Source organism: Leptodactylus fuscus, chromosome 3 (genome assembly GCF_031893055.1).
Source record: "Leptodactylus fuscus isolate aLepFus1 chromosome 3, aLepFus1.hap2, whole genome shotgun sequence".
Classification (NCBI taxonomy): domain Eukaryota; kingdom Metazoa; phylum Chordata; class Amphibia; order Anura; family Leptodactylidae; genus Leptodactylus; species Leptodactylus fuscus.
The window spans coordinates 135,902,204-135,925,550 of record NC_134267.1 but is presented as its reverse complement, the minus strand read 5'-3'; the positions used below and the strand labels follow the sequence as shown (position 1 = coordinate 135,925,550).

General features: G+C 40.4%; 1 protein-coding gene across 1 annotated transcript in view; it reads left to right on the top strand.

Moving 5' to 3' along the window:
• Positions 1-23,347, top strand: part of GFRAL (GDNF family receptor alpha like) — a 36,016-nt gene extending 12,669 nt beyond the window's left edge. The window contains exons 5-10 of the mRNA XM_075268386.1: positions 8,539-8,595; positions 9,910-10,240; positions 14,679-14,929; positions 17,906-17,995; positions 21,593-21,674; positions 23,278-23,347. Of these exons, the coding sequence (XP_075124487.1) occupies positions 8,539-8,595; positions 9,910-10,240; positions 14,679-14,929; positions 17,906-17,995; positions 21,593-21,674; positions 23,278-23,347 (881 nt within the window). The remainder of the gene's footprint in view (positions 1-8,538; positions 8,596-9,909; positions 10,241-14,678; positions 14,930-17,905; positions 17,996-21,592; positions 21,675-23,277) is intronic.

Genomic DNA, 23,347 nt, shown 5'->3' with positions numbered 1-23,347 from the left:
CACCATATTTAATATCTGTCTTCCCTTTTGCTACTGACAAAATAAGGATGGTGTCCACTGGGAGGATCTCCATTCTAAGCTTTAGGGAATAATGCCTGGTGTACCCTTTCAATAGATACTGCGGCTGCTTTCTCAGTCCCAAGCAGGGACTTGAAAAGTTCGGTCATAATGGTGCAGAGCAATTTAGGTGCCATGACTCTAGAAGGCCTTTCACCCTAATATCATAACGCCGACTTCAGTTTTCTTGATCTTCCAGTAACATAAGAGCCCTATCAATTTGGTCCTTTTCTGCTGCAATTTGTGCCATGAGGGCTGTTGAGAGCAGTGCCAGGTTGGAACAGGCTTTTTCAGTGGCCCAAGTCCCCGGCCTAAGGTCGCGAGATCCAAATTAATGTCTGCTAAGTCTGATGGGATTGTTTGCAGGGCTTGTGAGAGAGCTTTACTCAGGAAGTTTTTGAAATGGAAGTTTTTTGAGGATACATTTTTGTCTTCCTCTGCTCCACTGTCCAATTCTGAGTTCTCAAACTGTACTTTCACACACTGCAATCGGTGCCATCTTCTCTAAGCTCAGGCAGGAATGAGGGCTGCTTTTCTGCAGGAATTTCTGCATGTCTGCTGAAGAAGAAGCTCAGAGGAAGCTTCGAAATGTCATATTCTGTCATCATTATGAGTTAGCCATTAAAAAAGGTATCACCTACTGAAGACTTAAAAAGTTTTTTTGTTTTTTTTCATATGTAGTAGTGGTGTCAAGGAAGTCACTTGCCTTGTCTCTCACTATCCTGACCATTTCCACGTCGTAAAGGATGCTCTAGGGAATTTCTTAAACCCCTGTGTGATGGAGCTGCAGGCTCTGACCCAGCTTCTCTCATTTTTATTTTTTTTTATATTCTTTATTTAATCCAATTTATTAAATTTTAAAACAGTATAGCGGTATTGAAAAACAAGTATAAACACATGGTACTCAGCATAGATGGGAAATCCAATCAATAAAAACATCTGTATGCAAAATATATTAAGGGCTATCATGTTGCTAAAAGATAAATATTTTATAAAACCTGTAGGTACTATAACTGGACAAGGTCTAATGGGAGTAGGCATAGGAAGGATGATTTGAAGCGGGCTGTCCATGCTCGGCGGCCATCAAACTTAACTGAACTTGAATTGTTTTGTAAAGAGGAATGGTCCAAAATCCCTTCATCCAGGATCCAGGAACTGATTAAAAGCTACAGGAAGCGACTACAGGCTGTTATCTTTGCAAAAGGAGGATCTACTAAATATTAATGTCACTTTTCTGTTGAGGTGCCCATACTTTTGCACCGGTCAAATTTTGGTTTAATGCATATTGCACATTTTCTGTTAGTACAATAAACCTCATTTCAATCCTGAAATATTACTGTGCCCATCAGTTATTAGATATAGCAAACTGAAATGGCTGTTGCAAACACCAAAATATTTAGAACTAAAAATGATTAAGATTAATAGGGGTGCCCAAACTTTTTCATACGACTGTAGGTTAGGCTATAAAAAAAAAAGTGAAAGGAAGAAATAAATAAAAAGAAAAAGAGGGGGGGGGATAGGATGGAGGATATCACAATAATAAAGGGACCAATCAGAGAGGATCAACTGCCGAAGGTATTCTGGGCTACTGGCAAAGGAGGCCCAGGGTCTCCAAGTATTGAGAAATTTAGTATGACATCTGTTAGTCCAACTCATAATTTCGTCAAATCTATATATTTGAAAGGTTTTCTCAAGCCACAAACCAATTGGCGGTGCGTCCTGTTTAAGCCAAAATAGGGGTATCAAAGTTTTTGCCGTTTCCAATAGGATCATGATCAAATCATGCGAAGGGAACTTCAAATGATCCTGCGGTAAAGATAAAAGGACTAATTCTGGAGATAAATAGGGGCAGGAGCCAACTATACGCTTAATCTGTTTTCCAATTTGGGACCAATATGCACTAATCTTCTCACATGTCCACCATATATGAAGATGAGTCCCTGGCGCAGCCTGTCATCGCCAACACAAATCATCTTCCTTCAGTTTCTGTCTATGAAGCCAAACTGGAGACCTGTGCCATCTCGTTAATGTCTTAAAATGGGTTTCCTGGAGTCGTACACATGTCAATGGGCCTAATGAGTTGGAGAGAATGTGTTTAGTGTCAGCTTCATCAAAAGTCCTATCCAGCTCTTTCTCCCAAGCCACGAGATACTTGGGTTTCTCAGACGTTGGGGGAAGTAATAAAAACTTCCTACAGTGAGATACAGACAAGGACCCTTGATCCTTCTGAGTTAAAATAGACTCAAACGGGGTTAGCTTCCTACATGGTGAAAAACTGGTCAGCATCTTAAGTAGAGAAGATCTAATTTGGGCATGGTGTAAGAAATTAAGAGGAAATTCAGGCAGTAAAAGTTGTAAGGCCGAGATCGAAAGGGGTTTGCCTTCGTTAAACAAATCTGACATGGTAATATCCGCTAATTTATTCCAAATATCGGATCCCTTCCTATCAGAATGTGGCAACAACTGTGGTATAAGGGACGCTGGCATAATAGGAGATATTATTGGGGATAATGTAGCTTGGGTTTTTCCCCAAGTCGAGAGTATCCCAGATAACATCGGATCACGCATCGCAGGGCGTGACTCAGTTTTTGGAAATCAGAGTAGTTTGTTTAAGTCTGGACCAAATTGTACGGTCATTAGCATATTCAGCATTCGGGTTGACTTAGACGTTACGTAGGCACACCACCTAGATAACTGGACTGCATTATAATACGATTCAACATCAGGCAGGCCCAGACCTCCTTCTGACCTCCCCTTAGCTAAAGTTAAGTAAGCTATCCTTGGACGACTGCCTTTCCACAAAAAGGACAAAAAAATATGACGCACCGTGGCGAAAAAAAAGGGGGGTAAGGCTATAGGCAACATCTGGAATAGATATGTCAATTTGGGCAAGATATATGTCTGGAGTAGATTTTTTCTACCTATCCAAGAGATGTATGGTAGGTTGTAGCTAGATAGTAATTGTTTGACGGATTGCAGAACAGGTGCATAATTCAGATCATATATCCTATCCAAATTAGAAGGGAGTTGAATCCCAAGATATTTCAAAGAGACATCCCTCCAAATGAACGGAAGAGACCTCTTCAATCGTTGTTGAACATCATTAGGAACATTATGTTCAAAATTTCGGACTTGGTGTCGTTAATTTTATAATTGGAAATAACACTATATGTAGCTATAAGGTCCATTAAGGACGGCAATCCCTGTTCTGGGTTTGTTACGAGAAACAACACGTCGTCCGCGAATGCCAATGATTGTAAGACCGACGAATTAATTGGAAAACCTTTTATGTCAGGGTGTTGCCTCACTTTTTGCAATAGTGTCTCTAATACCAAGACAAAACAGGCGGGAGATAGCGGAAAACCCTGCCTCGTGCCATTAGATATTTTAAAGTAGTCAGAGAGTACTCCATTAACTTTGAGTCTAGCAGTAGGACTAGAATAAAGCGTCAGAATGGCTTTTATGAAATTTTGTGGGATACCAAATGTAGACAAAGCAGCAGCCATATAATCCCAATCCACCATGTCAAATGCTTTTTCAGCATCTACACCCAGAAACAACAGGGGGATCGAATCTCTTTTCGCAATAGAGATCGCGTGTAGGAGTTTAGTGGTATTTTCCCTGCCCTCTCTCCCTCCCACAAAGCCAACCTGTTCTTCGTGTAGGAGAGAGGGGAGCAAGGGACTCAAGCGTCTGGCCAAAATTTTAGCCCAGATTTTCAGGTCTGTATTCAACAGTGAGATTGGTCTATAACTGCTGCATGCCGTCGGATCTTTACCCTCTTTATAAATGAGAGTGATATGGGCCTCTAGCGTTTGGGGGTGCATAGGTTGTCCCTGTAATAGGGAGTTGCAGAATCTAGTTAGAAAGGGGAGTAGGATAGATGAAAAGGAGAGATAATACAAAAGTGGCAATCTGTTCGGGCCCAGACTTTTAGTTTTAGCAAAACCTCTGAGTACCGATGACACTTCTTCAGTAGTAATTGAAGCTAGTACTGATTGTTGTTGATGGTCAGGAATCGTAGGGAGGCGAAGGGAGGACAAAAATTCTGCGGTGAGTTGGCGTTTATTTTGAATCTCTAAGGGAGTGTCGGAGGTGGACAAGTTATATAGACCCTCATAATACTTATTAAAAGCTTTTGAAATTTGGGTTGTATCTGATGTAATTGATCCATCTTGAGTAGAGATAGAAGAGATATGCGAAGAGGCTCTCTCTTTCTTTAACATTGCGGTCATTAACTTGCCTCCTTTATTACCATGAGCGTATAGTTTAGTCTTTGAATAAAGAAGAGCTTCTCTCATTTTTGTCTGGTTTCAGGTGTCCTATCCTGTGTTCTAAAATTTTACTTTTATTAATGTTCATTAAAAGCTAGCTATCCATATGATAAAAATGGTAGAAAAAGGGCTAAACTGTGTGTGTGACAAACAGGCTGCTATACTAAACTAGTGGTTTAGGAAATATCTTGGGTACTAGGTAACCTCCTATCACTTTGGTGAATCCATTGCCTGGATACTAGTTAGCATGATTCCCTAGAAGGAGATCCCCTTTCGCCCATGGAACTCCAATTCACCACACAAACTACTAACACTGAGTCCAATACAGGAGACCCAGTTCTATGGCTGAAAGGGAATCTCCTTTTAGGGAATCCTGCTAACTAGGATCCAGGCAATGGATTCACCAAAGTGATAGGAAGTTACCTAGTACCTAAGATATTTCCTAAAACCACCAATTTAGTATAGCAGCCTGTTTGTCACACACGCAGTTTAGCCCTTTTTCTACCATTTTTATCACATGGATAGCTAGCTTTTAATGAACATTAATAAAAGTTAAATTTTAGTGCACTTTTTTTTTCTTTTTTTGTTTTGTATATCCCTGGGTGCATTACCAATCTATTCAATTATTTTTGTTTGTTTGTTCAGTCCTATCCTGTATTGCAACCTTTCATCAATTTTTGTCTTCCATCCATGCCCAGGGAGATTAGCTACAGTGCCATGGGTTGTAAACTTCTTGATTATGTTGAGCACCGTGGACAAAGGAACATCAAGATCTCTGGAGATGGACTTGTAACTTTGAGATTGTTGGTAGTTTTCCACAATTTTGGTTCTCAGGTCCTCAGACAGTTCTCTTCTCCTATTTCTGTTCTCCATGCTTACTGTGGCACACACAAATACACAATGCAAAAATTGAGTCAAGTTTTTTCCTTTAGATCTGGTTTCAGATGTGATTTTTATATTGCCCACACCTGTTACTTGCCACAGGTGAGTTTGAATGAGCATCACATGCTTGAAACAAAATTATTTACTATAAATTTTGAAAAGGTGCCACACATTTTGTTTGACCCATTTTTGGAGTTTTGTGTGAAATGATGTCCAATTTGCCTTTTTTTTTTTTTTTTTTTTGTGTATAACAAAAGATGTGAAATTGCAATTATTTTCTGGAAAACTGTCAGGGGTGCTGAGACTTAGGCCATTACTGTAAATGTCATTGGCATGTCCAGCCTAGAGTAAAGTTAAGGGAGGACATATCTGTAGACATAAATAGTATTAGCATATTTGTTTGTGTTAGGTTATCAGGAGATCAAATTGCTTTTAGAAAAAGCTGCTTCAATTGTGACACACATATCTGGAAATATCCAGTCAAGAGGACAGGTACAGGAAATGTACTGAGGGAAGAAGGTATAATAGCAAAGACCACATTAGCCCCACATTATGCTACTAGGTCCCTTTACTCATAACAGGAGGGTCTGGAGATTGTTTTCTACTCTAAGTTCTAATTAAGACTTTTGGACCAATTCCGCTACATTATAGTAGTTGTTTGCTAACAATGCATTTCCTCTGGGGAGGGGACTACTCCACAGGTTCTGACTATAGGATATGTATGCCCTATATTAAAGTCATACTAAATATCAGTCATTAAAGCTGGAAAGTCATTAGCCTAATGATGCCAAACGTGAACAGATTCACTAAATATGACCGCACTATATAAATAATCCATTGCTATGGAATTAATGACTATGTCTTTCAGAAGTGTTTCCATAGAAGGCATATTTTATAGAATGAATTAGAATGTATATTTGGCAATTCTCTAATCAAAAATTTATAGCAACTTGTACTTGCTTGACTGATATGTCCTTTTTTGTTGGCATTGCTTTGTTCTAAATGTATTTAAATAGTATTAAAATAATGGTGTAACAGATAATGCATTATTGTTTCAGAGCACAATGACATCAATGGCAATTATTTAAATAGTGACTCATATTAAAAAAAATATGATAAACTTTGCTATACATTTATACATCTTCTTTAGAAAATCTATGGGGAATGTGTGTTCTTTCATCATCCTGCTGGCAGCTTGTACATTTGGTTTAACTAGAAATCTATATCTAACATCAAAACTGTTCAAAACTTGAAATACTTCTACATACCAAAGCAAAATGACAATAGAAGTTTGTGTGCATTATAAGTTAAAAAATATATACACCTATTGACCATGGATGGGAACTACTGGGCCCATTACCAAACTTTTGACTGCCCCCATGTCCACATGGTATAATTTCCCCTTTACTGGCCCTCACTGTAACATCTCTGCCTGTTCAGGCCTCTGCGCCACCCTCTGCTCGCGTGCTGCGGCGCAGGAGGCGTGTGCAGTTTGATAATCTGCTTAAAGTTTTTAGTCGCACTGTGTGAACTCCGCTCTAGTTCTGTGATTGCTTTTGCACCACACCCGTCTTCTTCCTACGTTGCCTCTGTCCATTACGTGTTTGATTTTGTCTTGCCTGTGATTGACAGCTTTCCTTCCTATCAGGTTCAGGGCGGGTTCTTCCTCCCCTATTTAGACTTGGCTCACAGTCACACTGGTGCCGGTTATTGCCTCTTGCTTTCTGGTTTCTTGCTGTTGAATTACTTGTACTCTAATCCTTGACCTTTGGCTTCCCTACTGACTATTCTTTTGGACTCTGATTTGGCACTGCATCTCTCTACTGTTACTGAACCCTGGCTAGCTGACCTCCATTTGTTGTTGTTCGTCTTGTCTGCGTTTTGTGTTTCACGTATTCAGGGAGGGACTGTCTTCGTGGTTGTCGCCTACTACCTAGGATAGGGTCTGGCAATAGGAAGGGAAAGTTGGGGGCTTCAGCTTGGCGCTCACTGTCCCTTGTGCCCCTTCCCCCAGGGTTTGCCAGCAGCTTCTGGGGAATTATCATCTGGCTATTCCCTAACACTCACATTATTATTACATTCTCATTTACCCTACATGGTATAATGCCTGCTTTACTGACTCCCACATAGTATAATGCCCCCTTTACTGACTCCCCCACAAGGTATATTGCCTCCTTTATCCCCTCACATAAATGTATTGTCCCTTTTACAGGCACCCAAACAGTAATTGCCTCTGTTGTAGGCCTAAATATAGTAATAGTCCCTGTTACAGGCTCCCATACAGTAAGTGCTTTGTTACAGAACGCCAAACACTAACAGCCCCTTTAAAGACCCCATACAGTAAATGTCCACATTACAGTAACAGCCTCAATATAGTAACAGCCCCTGTTACAGGCCCCATACAGTAAGTATTGTGTTACAGGCTCACAAATTGTATGTGCCCTTGTTATAGCCCCCCATACAGTAAGTGCACCAGTTACAGGCCTCCATACAATATAGTGCCCTGTGTACTGGCCCATACACAAAATATAGACCCACACACAATATACTGCTACCTACTGGATTGCTCCAGAATGTAACTGACTATTTTCATTTACCCATCCCTACTCCATTCCACAGCCTTCTCCACTTTGGCTGCAGGTGGCATTGTATATAACAGCATCAGGGCATGCGTCATCCCCAGGGGCCTAAGTGAAGATGACTGTGAGGGGATGGGTAAGGGAAAATTGGTTGTTACCTGTGGGAGTCTCCAGTTTATTTAAACGTCACAGGCTATAGCAGCTGCTTCAGGACATCCTGCAGCCACATGTCTTGTCTCTCACAGCAATAGCAGGGCATTTTTTTTATCAGGATAATGCTCACTAACATGCAGCAAGGGTTTGCCATGAATGTTCCTACCAGATAGCAACACCTCCTTGGCCTGCCTGGTCTCCAGTTTTATTGGCAATCAAGCATTTGTAAGACCAGTTGGGACACCAGATGATAACTACAAGTGTACTGGATCTACAGGCAGTTGCAATATCCGAGGATAAATATGCTGCAATTCACCATATGGAAATCTCTTTGCCTTCACACCAAACCCAAGTGCTGAAAGTGGGGAAAGTTACTGGAGGAGAAGGACTTGGGCATACTTGTTGATCATAGATTAAACAATGGCCCAGCACCAGAAAATGAAACAACTATAACCTGTAATATTTTCCCTCTTTCTGGCCATTCTTGAACTATTTTTGGTGAAATCCCTATGACAATTTCAGCACTTCCAATAAAAAACATTACTTTGTCTGATAATAATTAGTAAATTTAGTTTATTTTCCCTTTTCTTTAGCGTCTTCTCAAGGGACAATTAATTTGGAATGGGATGCCAGTTCATTGAAGAATATGGGTAATGTATTGCTTACAAATAGGTGTACAAGTAAGATAAACATAATAAATGATACTGAACTGCATAGTGCACTAGAAATATCTAAAGAAATAGTGAATATGTTTGGTCATCAACTACTCTTTTGGTTGAAATATGTAAAGCTCCAGCTGTTGACAATGTTCTTGGTACCAGTGCATAATACTTCATCATCAGCAGGATTACCTGGCATTAGAAAGGATGACTTTGTAAAGATTGCTTATAGTTTTTTAAAGGGGCTCTATCAGCAAAATCATGCTGATAGAGCCCCACATAACCCTTAATGTTATATTAAACTACCCCCAGTTTTAAAATAATACCCTAAAAAAGAATGTGATCTACTTACGCATCGTGCACGGTGGACGGGCATTCAGGGGTCCGCCGTCTTCTTCATCCACGCCTCCTCTTCCTGTGATGTCCTCGGGTCCCGTCTTCCTCCGGCGCTCGCAAACTGACATTGCTTAAAAAAAATGGCCTGGGCGCATGCGCAGTAGCCGTAGTAGAAGCAGCATGCTACTGCGCATGTGCCCCGGCCATTTTTTTTAAGCAATGTCAGTTCGCGAGCGCCGGAGGAAGACGGGACCTGAGGACATCGCAGGAAGAGGAGGCGTGGATGAAGAAGACGGCAGACCCTGAATGCCCACCCACCGTGCACGATGCGTAAGTAGATCACATTCTTTTTTAGGGTATTATTTTAAAACTGGGGGGTAGTTTAATATAACTTTAGTTATACCGAATGCAGGTGTGAACCAGACCTTAGACCGGTCAGGCTCACCTGAATGTAACACTTTTTTCTCACACTTGAAAATTTGTGCCTTTGTTGCAGACATATTTGTTTATTTCAAAATATGCAAATTAGCAAACGTCTTTGTTCCAAACTGCTATAACCCCACACTTCATCTATTACGCCCTCCTACCCCCTTTCTTAAATGACAGGAGCAGGTGAAATTTTAGCTTAGCAGCTAGCAGTTTGAAGAGACGGAACTGTAGATAGCATTTGCATATTCTGAAATTAATGAACATCTCAACAAAGGAGATATGACTTTTCATTGGGAATAAAGCATTACATACAGGTGAACCTGACCCATCTAGACTGTATTGCTGGATTATATGCTTCGCCCTAGTGACAGGCTGTTTTAAATTATGCGTATATTATAAGAGATATTTGTCTAACCATGAGGGAACCAATCAAATACACTTTATAGACAATGTTGCACAATTTTGTTAACTTGTTTGTGTTCACCAAATTCATCATCATGTTGTATTAATCGCTCATGTACTGCTTGGTTTTCCTTATAGAATTTGGTGGCCCCAAGTCTTGCTATGAGGCTGCTACTCTCTGCCTTGGAGATTCAGTGTGCAATAGACACTTGGCTGCTCTTATGAAGGCTTGTCCAGTCAATGGAACAACTTGTAATGTGAAAGACTGCAAGAGAACAATAAGAGCATTTTATGAATCTATGCCTTTCAATATGGCTCAAATGCTGGCTTTTTGCGATTGTGATCAATCCCATGAAGTTTGTCACCTTTCTGGAGAAGTTCTCCATAGCAAATCATGTACAGCTCATTCTGATGACCACATATCTTGTCTTCATGTAGTCTCAAGTTGTCTTGACAACGAATTATGCAGGTGAGTTTAGATTATGTTACTGCCATTCTTGTATTAAAACAGAATCTTACAGATCTCATAAAGAGTCTATTTGAGTAAATACTTATATTTCTAATAAAACAACAATTCTGGAGGATTTTTCCTTAGAATTCTGTGTTGCTCATTTCATTTGTTACTAGGGTTGAGTGATTTTTTTAGGTGGGATCGAGATCGGTACTATTTCCCACAATGATTTGCTTAGCCTTCACACTGAGTATATAGTGTATACTCAGTGTGAAGGCTCCACTGCAGTTCCATAGGAATGAATGGAAGCAGCCGACACACAGCTTTAACCCCCTGCGCACCGGCTGCCTCCATTCATTCTAATGGGAGACTAAACTAACATCTCTAGTAGCTACTTACCTGCAGAGATGGCTGGTCCGGTGCCCGGTATTCTTCTTCGCCTTGCTGCTGCTCCACACTGCTCTTCTCGCCTCGCTGCCACCACCTCCCAGGTTAGTGTTTAAAGAGCTAGGAAGGCGGGGCTTGTGGCTTATGAGAGTGTGGGCAGATACAGGGCGGGGAGACGTGATGTCTCTCCGCCCAGTACCCGCCCACACTCTCCTAACCCGCCCACCCTCTCCTAACCTGGGAGGCAGGGAGCAGCGAGGCGAGAAGAGCAGCGTGGAGCTGCAGTGAGGCGAAGAAGAAGGAGAACACCGGAGCAGCCATCTCTGCAGGTAAGTGGACACCAGGATTAAAAAAAAAATCGTCTGGCTACTTAGTGATTCACTACACAGCATGGATTCTAACAATTAAAGCGTTTAATTGTTAGATTCCATGCTGTAAAGTGAATAGGATTGCTTTTAAAATCCGATCTCCGATCTCCATTGACTTGCATTGGGATTGGAATTGGGATTGAGATCGGGTTCGAATGAAAAATGATCGGAAATCGGATTTTAAAATCGATCCTGAAAAGTCAAGATCGGCTCAACCCTATTTGTTACACCTCTTGGAAATGCTTGAATAAAATAACAACTATGTATTACAACTTCCCTTGCTATAAGGGAGTATCTCTGTACAGTCTGACACTATCAGCACGGATTGAATAGAATCAGTCTTTCATTCAGTAAAGATGGAACATGCTGCTATCTTCTTGCACTTATCCTGAACTTATACATTTAGGAATTTTAATTGATGAAAATAAAATGTATTAAAATATTCAAAGTTGATTGCCCAAGATGAACAGTCTTCATTTTCTTAATGCGAGCATTCTAATATACAATATACTTCTCAACAATGAAATTGCAGTACCAAGAAGGAAAAGTCTTGGGATTATTGAAATGTCAGGCTCAATAGACATATTAATGATATGCTAATAAGAAAAAATGGAAAGAATATATTCAAAGCATCCTAATTTATTTAGTACCTGGAATGAGCACCACCTGCAGAAATACACGCGCTTACCTGCTTTGGCATGCCTAATGAAGTTATTAATGGTCGTACAAAGAGTGAATGCAATTGAGCAGGCAAATTATTAAGACTTGCTGCTGGCAGCTCCCTTTGCAATTGCCGAATGATTACATCCCAGATGTGTTCAATGGCACACAATTCCAATGCTGCAGGCCATGTTAATACATTTAAGTCACACAGTCTGCTCATAGTAAAGCAAGCAAGATGCAACTTGGTCTTGTTAGACTACATTATGCCACCTCACACCATAATTCTGGGTGTAAGAATAGTGTGGAATTCCCTTATGAATGCCTCTTCATGGCATTTTCCACATGGTCTACATATCAATCTTCAGCTATCTATGTCTTGCATCTAAGACAAAGCCATCTTGCTTTGGACAGTGAGGTCAGTGGAACAATTGTAGCTGAGTGGCTGGATCCTTGTCAAAACACCTTCTGATGGTTGGTGTCTACCTTGTTTTCCACCCCAGGCTTGAGAGGTAGCATCCAATTTCACTTACAGCACAGAATGGATGACTACATACCATTCTTCCTATCAGGCAAGCTGTCCATGTAGAGGCCCACCTTTACACATATCCATGTGCACTATCATTGCCTCTGAGAGGGGTAGAGCTAGGTGAATGGAACACCTGTAGCTGGACGTCTGGCTAGTAGCCCAATGTCATCCAAACGCCTTCTGAGGGTTTTTGTCAACACTACCATCCTAGGCTTGGTAGAAGATGTCCAATTTCACTTGCAGAATATAATGGATCATTGTATACACCATTTTTCCAATCAGATGGACCAGCCATGCAGAGGTTCAACTCCATGCACCTCCTTCTGTCATTCCAGCTAATCATTGCTCTCTTAACCACTGGGACATGCAATGTTGAACAGAGCTAACATCTGGGCCTGGGCGCTTAACAATCTGCTGGAGTGATCAACCAAGGCCTCTAAATTCAACCCGCATCACTTGAACCAACATTTTAAGGTTTCAAGTGTCTAAAATACTTTACTTTCAACCTGGCTTTTATGCCCACCCCAAATGCCACTAACTGGAGCTAGGTGCTTCAAAATTTGATAATTTCTAGATCTTATCAACACAGGCTTCTTTCTTGATTGTCTTAATCTTATGGTTTGTCCTTCTTGGTATAGCAATTTTAGTGCTGTAGAGCTTTTTGTTAAAAAGGTCTTCAGTAAAATAATTGGATCCTAAGTTATTCTTCAAATATCAGTTTTAAGCTTTGGAGGAACCTGAGTGTAAAATGTCTATCTACTTCACAGCAATGCATGAAGCATTACATAAAACCAATTAAAATGAATGGCTGTGTAATGCATTCAATCAGATAGCAACTGTCTCCATTGTCGCTCATCAGTCAAGATAATTGATGAATGTCTCAAAGCATTTCCTATTTATTAACGTTTGTCTTTTGATATAGTATTTGATAAATGTAGACAATCTATTATTCCTTGAAATATACACTAATATGTCACATACAGTTTTGTATAAGCATTGCTTTATTCCTTGAAGCTATGACTCTAAAGGAAAGAAGTATCTAATATCATTTCCATGCAAGGCAGCCTAGTGGGTAACTGGTTAGCAGTGTTACCTGCTTTTCAAAGGGCAATATCTGCAAGCAATGCACTGGATATACTCGAGTATAAGCCAGCTTTTTCAGCACAGTTTTTATGCTGAAAAAGCCCCCCTCGGCTTATACTCGAGTCAGGGTCCGGGAGAACTGGTGAATCCCCTGGTGGGCCCCGAACCCCAACTATTAATCTTCATTTTGTTAATACAAATGCATTGGTCAGGGGCCCTGATCGGTTCCTTAAACAATGCATTGGAAAAATAAGGCATGGAGTACAGGATTGGCAAGGACCTGCATAAATTAAACAAAGGGGGAGATCCTTTAGTGCTACAGTAATGATATAGGACACTCCCCTTTCTCTAGCAAGAGAGATGAAAGCCCAGGAGGCCCCTGCTGCTGCCCTGCATCAAGGAAAGGAAGCTAGTTTCAGTAACTCTATGTGCCTTACATTAATAGCAGTCAACCCCATCATTTCCCTCATATTAACCCCTGTGTGCCCCATATAAGGGTTGTTAATATGTGAGACACTTGGGGGTACTAATAAAGGACCTTAACTATGAAGATACGTAATTATTACCTCCGTATGTTCCACATATCAGGAACTCTTAAGTAAATCACACAGGGGTTAATGTGAGGGACATGATGGGGTTAACTGCTATTACTATGAGGAACATGGAGTTACTAAGCTGTACTGCACATGACCATGATGTCTCAGTTAATGTAATTTTATTGGTATCTATTTTAACTTCTGAAATTTTCCAATAGCTGCTGCATCCCTCCCCCCCCCCCCAAAGGCTTATACTTGAGTCAATAAGTTTTCCCAGTTTTTTGTGGTAAGTTTAACGGCCTCAGCTTGTATTCGGGTCGGCTTATACTCAAGTGTATATGGTAGGTTCTCTCTGTGCTTGTATGAGTTTCCTTCCATACTACAGAATAAAAAATTAATATGGTTGACTTTTTTATACAGTTGGCCTTAGATGGTGACTAGATGGTGAGTCCAATTGAGGAAAGGGAAATATTAGTGCAGAAAATATGAAGATATGACATTCTGAACTACAGTGTGTACATTCAGAAAAATCAAAGAATGTGAAAATCAAACTGAAAAAATTTTCTCTTTATTGGTTATGTGGTCATTTCTATTTTTTCTTAGCTTTAAGAATAAACATCTAAAATTTTAAGTATTTACTTGCAGTAACTTTATATTAGTTATCATATTTGTTATACCCTAGTCAAATAAATCTTTAATGCATTTTGTAAAATGAAACCTTCTTTTAAGATGACTTAAGTGATGAAATACCAACCTGGAGTAAAATTATACCTAAGATCTGATCACATCTTGGCACAGACATATCAGATATCACACATTGTTTGTTTTCAGCAGCTCCTTTTATCAATTTGCTAAATTTGCTTGCCTTTGAATGTGCTTTTTTATTTCTACAGAGAACGATATGGGATATATCAATCAAAATGTTGGGAGCCTGTTAGCAGATGTCGTAATAATAGGAACTGTTTGCTCGGTTTACACAAAGAAGATCTGACTTGTTCTGGAAATGATAAATGTCATGCTGCATATATCCGCACCCTAGGGACAAAGCTTCAAATCCCATGTACATGCAACAATGGACTTAACTATGAGGAAAAACATTTATGTGAAATATTTTCTCACATTTTGCACAAAAAATCCTGTTTAAGTAAGTCGGGCAGGAGATTGCTATGAAGTAATTTGTATCATTGATCATGTATAGCTTAGACAATGTGTAATTAATATTACCAATTCCGCTGTCACAATGATATACTGAAAAGCAAACCCCAATTGTTTTGTAACATAATAATAATAATAATAATAATAATAATAATAATAATAATATTGACAGTCTATTTGGAACAGGAAAAATAATAGCACATATGAAAAAAAAAAGTAAAAAAAAATTGAGTAAAGAAACAATTAATCCAAAGGCAAACCTTAGTAGAGATACACGAAAACAATGTATGAAAAATGATCTCATGCATAATCCATTTAAATATTTCTTCTGTGTGTTTTGAGTGAAATAGTATCTATTACATCTGTCATTTCCGACAACCAGACAACCATTCTTTTTTTCCAGAAAAAGTAATTGGAAGTTGTCATGGTCTGTTTCTATACGTCAGTATATTACACGATCCTTAGTAATACATAGAATATTTGCAGGTAATAGTCAGATATATTTTTCTAACTGAACTGTGGCTCAAAGTTTAGGTGCCTCAAACTTTTGAGTAACAGAAAAGTGATGTTTCATATGCATTATATACTCTATTATGCACTGTCTACCAATAAGTATTGGGACACCTGTGGTCCAAGCGGCAATTACAGCCTCAACCCTCCGGAGCATGCTTTCCACAAATCCTTGTATGATGGCTAATGGTACTTTAGTCCATTCACCTTGGAGAAGACAGGTAAGTTCTTTCACTTATTTTGGATGGCTGCTGCACACCTTAGTTCAGCGAATCCACTCATCCCAGAGGTGCTTGATAGGGTTCTTGTCTGGGCTCTGGGCAGGCCAATCCAGTCGGTTAACCTGATTGTCACTGTATCAAGCTGGTATTGTCATCCTGGAAGTAACAATGGTCCGACCCATAGAACCGCCATAATGTAGGAAGCACACTGTTATCTAAAATAGTGCAATAGGCATTGGCGTTGCATTTACCATGTACTGGGACCAAGGATCCCAGTTCATACCAGGAGAAACACCCCCAGACCATAACTCCACCTCCGCAGAACTTTACTGGGTGTCCAAATACTTATTGGTAGACAGTGTATAGTGTATAATTAATTCTAATGTGTAGCATTTATCTTTGACATGAGCACAGGCAGCCTTTGGGAATTTGTAGCGTATGCTGAATGCAGTACCTCCTTAAAGCTAAGGCCTCACGTAGAGAGCTGCAGCATATTGTGCATATTGTTCAGTTATAGTAGGGATGTAGCCAGGTTTGAAGGGGTATTTACCCTGTATGCTATACTTCAGTAATAGTTTTTTCAAAGCACTTTCCCTTGGCTAGATCCTATTAATATTATAAATGTGAAATGTTTGTGAGTTTGTGGGTTTGTGACTTTGGATGTTCGGATGTTTGGCGGTCAATCACGCAAAACCCGCTCCACCGATTTGGCTGAAATTTTCCACAAACATAGTTAATACACACGATTGCGCAATAGGCTACTTTTGAACACAATAACCCACATACGTTTTCCACACGAACCCCACAAAAAACAAACTGACATCACCATCTCTGCAATCTCACTTTGGACCATAGCAAACCCCTAAACTTCACATTACCCTCTACAGCCTAGCCCCTAACCCCACACACTCACATTCACCTATACTTTCCCACTTTCACCCTCACCTTCACCATATTGCAGGAGCCTACCTCTGTCACTCTCCGGACCAGCCATGTTTGCCGACCCCACCGCTGGGAGGATCCGCGCCACCGCCCACCACACTACTCCACTAGCTTCACAGGAGCATGCGCACTTTGCACACATAAACAACGTGTTACTAGCACGTCACCATTTTACGTCTCCACCTTAGGCCGCAGCACACAAAATCCTGCCTCTAGCCCGCAACAGTACCCGACGCCGCTATCACCTCCCTGCTTTTTCCTCTGCACGATCCATACACCAGCTCGACACTGGTAGGTTCATGTACACCATAGCCCTTCCCTTACACAATCGCGCATATACTGCGCTACCCCCGTTATGTCTCCGGTTCTTGCCAACTTTCCGTCCATTTGCGCCAGTCTACTTACGGTGCCCGTTAACGCCGCGTAAAACCGATCATAAACTCGATTTACACACTTCTACAATCACCGCAGACGAAGTCGCGGGTAGCAGCTAGTTGTTTATATGTAGGCTAAAGAAAGAAACCTGAATCCTTGTTTTCAGCGATATAAGCAATAGCTGCCATATGGCTTTTCATACTGGGCCATTTCCTTGCTAAGTAAGAACAAGTAGTTCACAATTTTGAGTGTATTATGTGAATACACAAAAATCTCAACAGACAAAATGGTATAATAAAGTACATATTTATTGAGTTAAAAGGGAATAACACAAACAACAATATATGAGAGGAAGAAACACAGAAAAATGACCACAAGGGACGGTACAAATAGCCAAAAAATTGTAATGCATATGCATATGATGTGCAGTACGGGAAACACTATTCACTCTGCAGGTACTAAAAGTAAATCAATGCACAGTGTTATACAAAGCCACAAGAGAATAAAATAAGAGCAACAGCGGTATAAAGTAATGGGGCAACAGCATTACAGGTAAATCTGTTGCAGAGGGAAAGAGTGGCTATGGAAGAAAAGTTACAGACAATAATGCATAGCAAGGTATGTAAAAAAAGTAAAATACCTTCCAAATAGAGAATGTACACACCAACGTACGTATCACCACACTGGCTTCACCAGGGGGAATGTCACACTGTGTATTGATTTACTTTTACTGTCTGCAGAGTGAATAGAGTTGCCTGTACTGGAAATTATATATGATATTATATGATTCCTGTGTTCTTGCAGATTTGGGGGGGGGGGGGATATTTTTTGATCTGCCTGTATTCTCGCATTATGTGAATGTCTTTTTATTTTTCTTTACAATTATACTGATTCTTATACCTTATCTCTTTATACAGAAAAAAATACTGCCATAAACACTCATGCATCTTACAGCGATTCACAAGGGGAGCAAATTATAAGCACCAGTTCACACACATTCCAAGCTGGTGAGTAGTTCCGTCATTTCTACCAGATGATATCTATTCGTCTGTGTTTTGCTATTGAAGTTTGCATAGAGATATTGCAAATATCCTAAAGCACAGTCTCTTCAGCTGCCCAGTAACAATGAATAAAGTGATTTTTTTCCACAATATTTCAACCTTCATAACAATTTGTTTGTCTTTATGCCTCACTGACCAGTAATATACTGTAAATAGCTCAGATTGAACCTAAACTGCCTCTATGTTCTATGGTCTATGAATGATATGAAGCAGTCCTAGTTCTACTATAGCTGGGGTGCTAAATCAAATAATTCTTCTATTCAGAAAATTTGACTTTGTTAGAAGTAACTAATACTTTACACACAGTCCACAAATATCACACTGCCTCAAAAACCTTTTATAGTTTTCTGGAATAATGACCTGTTTCACATGGAACAAGATGTGTTTTCTACTGGCACCTTTTTTTTAAAAGTATTTCTAAATCCCAGTAGGGAACATGAACATGCAATATGACCGGCTACCTACATTTCATACAGATCCGTGAAACTGTTTTATTAATTTCATCTTAAGAGCATAGTTCATACAGAACCATAAAAAGATTACCAATACAAATGACCAATTACTATATAAGAAGAAAGTATTGTTCCCGGGGTTAGGCCTGGCTTGCTGGGACCTGAAGTAGATGTGCTTTGTAGGAGCTCCTTGAACTGATCACTTAAACCCTTCGATATTAGGCTGCTACCATACTCTTTCATTTTGATAATCATGGGACACTCCCCAAGTCTCTGTCCATAAGCCATTGAGCATAGGCTTGAGCTTTGCCATGATTTTCATTTGAGGCCTACTACATACATGCCATTCCCGGCTTACCATTGCAGACATCAGTCAGAGGCATTTTGGTTGTCTCTGTGGTGTGTAGGAAGGAGGACTGCTGAGACCTGCTGAGTGGTGGAGAACTCATATTATAATACCATTTGGCATACAATCGATCTCTAGTGGTTGTGAGCCTTGGTCTGCCCACATCTCTGTACTGCAGATATGGAAGTGTTGACCAAACCGTGACGATTCATGTTCTTATGTGAGGACGAATGCCTGGGATCGCAAGGCTTTTGCTATACCCAGCTGTCTACCCGCCGACGCCTGCAATCGACCAACTATCCATACTGCTTGAGAGGCCACTTCTCTACTGTGTAGTTTCTGCAGAGGTGCCATTCCTTTGCCAGACATGAGCTTCCAATCCCGTCAGTAGGAGTTTGGATCTCGTAGTCCAAATTCCTGGAGCACCCGTTTGTATAGCATAAGAGGTTAAGGTAGGCAACAGAATTTGGTGACCTGTTTGTGGCTATATGTTCTACCATCAGCCACCACAATTGAGACCCCTATACTGGTGTCCCTCTAATGATTTGGTGCCATTTTGTGGAGTGCAGTGCATTCTATTAAAGGACTGATACTGTGGCCACTGTCAGTCTTCTGCAACCCTACATACTCTACATATTTGACCAGAGCACAATTATATCATCTAGCTCTGTTACTTAGATGGTTCATCACAGTTTCCTGGATAATATTAAGGGAAACTCCTCTGCATCTATTCCCCATAGCCTGCGTACTACTTTCAACCTTTGTAGTACTACTCACAATGATCTGCATGGATCCCTTGCTTCTGCTCTCCAGGAGATTAAAGAACCTGCTGAATCTCATCACCTTATATTGGCAGTGTATAGTTCTTGGAGTATCACACCATCAGATGCTGCAAATGGAGGTTTCCTGGAGACATGCTTGCCTATAGTGGCTCACAGCATAACTGATTCCCTTTTTACACCTGAAGAGTTCAATATACCTATACTGGCTTTATACTCCTAGGTGTCTGCTTCATTTCGCGCTGTAGAGCACTGTGGCCATACATCATTCCCTTGTCTTATTGCATCTGTGCATGTATTTCAGCAGCTTACGCTAGGTTCACACCTGCGTTCACGGTCTCCGTTCTATGGTTTCCGTCTTCTGCATGCCAGAAGACGGAAACCATAGACCTGGTCCGGCCGTGCGCGGCGGTGAGCGTTTTAGGCTCTCCGCCGCGAAACCGGATTTTTTTATCCGGACACAGAGTACTGCATGTCCGACTCTGTGTCTGGATTATAAAACCCAGTTTCGCGGCGGAGAGCGCAAAACGCTCACTGCCGCGCACGGCCGGACATCTCTCTCACCCATTCAAATGAATGGGTGAGAAAGTCTCCTGCAGGTTTCCGTCTTCTGCCTCTGTTTTAGGCAGGAAACGGAAACCTCAAGTACGGAGACCGGGCGCAGATGTGAACGAGCCCTTATCATTTCCTGGATTTCAGATCTAATCATACATGCTCATTAATAGCTGGTCTAACATTACTAAAAAGAAACCTACTTCCACCGTAGTTCCCAGGAAGCTAACTGAATTTTTTGGAAGCGATAGTACTGAAGGGGTCCCCTCAGAAAATAAGCATTTGCGCCACCATCTGGTTCTCCTGTTTTCTAAGATTCCATGATTTCATATGGAGCAGATATTTCGCCTGATGCTTCTTCAACTACATTCAAAGATTGGTACATGAGAGGCCCCAGTTCCTCACCTACCTCATCTCCTGCTTGTAAAGGCCCTGCCCTTAAAAAGAGTACCAGAAAGCAACACACTGATGCAGCAGCCATTTCTGTGGTTGGCCACAATGATATTTCTGAATTTCCTACTTATAGTAAACTGGATACCAGGGACATACTGAAGGATATGCTTATTCTTCTACAATCAGGTATTAATAGCAATGTTTACTCCATGGTTAACAAATTGCAACATAATGTTGATGCCCTGGGAACTAACAGATAGTATCGAACGCAAAATGAGTAAATTCTCCACTGCACATAACGAACTAGTGGATGCTCATAATGCATTGGAAGAGGAGTATGGATGGCTGTGTTTCAATGAATGGAAATAAAGCGCTGGAGAGTTACGAAGTGGCTAGAAATGAGTCCGGATCTAAATCTCATTGAACCCCTGTGGAGAAATCTTATCATTTCTGTTGTGAAAAGACAACCTTCAAGTCCAAAATTACAGTCGAGAGGTGTAAGACGCCTGTTGTTGGTATAGGAAGTGATTGGTTTCAAAGAGGGTGTACAACCAAATCTTAAGATAAGGTGCCAATAGGGTGCCAGTAATTTGGTCTGTTTTTTTTTCTCAGTTTCATTGTGTTGTTCCAATACAAATAAAGTAAATAAACATGTTTATAACAAAATATGTGTAATTGCAATAATTTTCTGGGAGAAATATTTCATTTTCTGAAAACATTTCAGGGGTGTCAACAGTTACAGCCATGACTGTATGCTATGCTATTTATCCATTACAGTTGGCATTTTCTGTATAAAATTTGTCTTTGTCTATTTTACATAAATTTAATAAAAAATGTAATTTGAAAAAAGAAAGTATTGTTCTCTCAGGAACAATGATTGTTTTATACAGTATTCATTACAAATAATTACAATATGCCACAAATTAAAACAATTAATAGACAATATTTCTGTAACAACTGAGCAGCAATTCCGTGTAATTTGTGGCTTTAATTGACCAATAGATAATGTTTTCTCTTTTAGATGCTGTGATTTATATTATTGCTTACACTTCTGGTATAATACTTATTTCTGGAATTATTCTTCTGACTTTACTTCAGACACGGTAAGAATTGTATATGAGATACACAAACCAGACAGTAAATATCCACTGCTTGAATAAAGTAGTATTGTGTAATATGAATTGTAATTGTTCATTAAAAAAATTACATGCACATAAATGTATACATATACACATGTGGACAAAATTGTTGCTACCCCTCGATTAAAGGTTTCATTAGAATCCCCTTTTTAGCTAAACTCACGTCGGCATAGCTTTAAATAGGACCTTTCACCATCTGGGGACATGTGGTTTAATACACTGCTAGAAAGCTGACTGAATTCAGCTTTCCTGTTCTGTGCCCCCAGTGAAGCGCTATCGGTGCTGGTACCATAGCTCTTCACTGTCAGAAGGGCGATGTCAGTCAGGAATGCCCTTCCTCACAGAAGCGTCTATAGCGCTGTACTATGAGAGCGGTGAGGAATGCCTCCCTCCCCCCCTGATAGTACTCATCCATAGACGAGTACTGGGGCGGCGATCCTCACCGCTCATATTCATCACCAAGAGGTAAGCAACGCCCCCTCTCACAGCACAGCGCTATAGACGATACTGTGAGGAAAGGCGTTCCTGAATGACTGTTAGAAACGCCCTTCTAACAGTGAAGAGCTACGGTATCAGCACCGATAGCTCTTCATTAGGGGCACAGAACAGGAAAGCCAATAGTGCGCTGAATTCAGTGCACTGTCGGCTTTCTAGCAGTGTAGTACACCCCACGTGCCCCAGATGGTTAAAGGTCCTCTTTAAGAAAGGCGCTATTCTTCCCCTACTTTTAGAAGTCTTCTCTGTGCCGCCGTTCAGTATATATTTCTGGTTTCTTCATTATGGTAATGAATTTTCTCACAGCACTGGGGGCATTCCCTGTGCTGCGAGAAAACTCTCCAGTGCCACCTTCTTCCTGTTCCCTGCCTCCACCTCTTTCTCTCTTGTTGGCCACAGGAAAATGACTGACTGCGCCCACTGCACATGTCCGTCAGTCATTTTCCTGTGGCCTCTCTCTGAACGGGAAAATGGCAACCAATAAAGAGGAGGGGGGCAGACTGCATTATTAGGTTGGTTAAGGAAGAAAGATTTCCAATCTCTCTTATTAGATATCCATGCTTCCTGTGCAGGCCATGTTTTGTCATGTGGGGAAGACTATCAAAATTGCAATTCATCAAACATAGTATAAACCAACTGATTATAATAACCCATAATGCCTGCCCAGGGCCTCTCCCTATTGTATAGTTGTAGTCGTTGATAGTGCTTAGTCAGAATAGGACTACTAAATCCTTCATTTCATAAATATATGCTATGCCCAAAGTTTCTTTATTTCATTCTTCTACTTCTTCTTGTACCTCTCTCCCTGTTTCTATCCTCGTACACCTTTAATATGATACACATCATTATTATCACACTGCAAAGACACCATTTTAAATTTGTCATATGTTTCTCTATATTGTTGTAATTGGCAATAACCCTTATCTGATAATATTGAAGTTGTATGAAACTGGTTGTACCATACATGTTTCCAGATGTTTCCAGAACTGTTCAAAACCCAGTAAAAATGAATATAAAAATAAAATAAACATCGATTATATGTTTTAGAATTGTTCTTTCATTTTTCTTGCAGGTCTTGTAGGTCACAAAAAAAATCTTCCGTTCCACAAGGAAATGCATCTGAAAGTTTAATCATTTCTTAG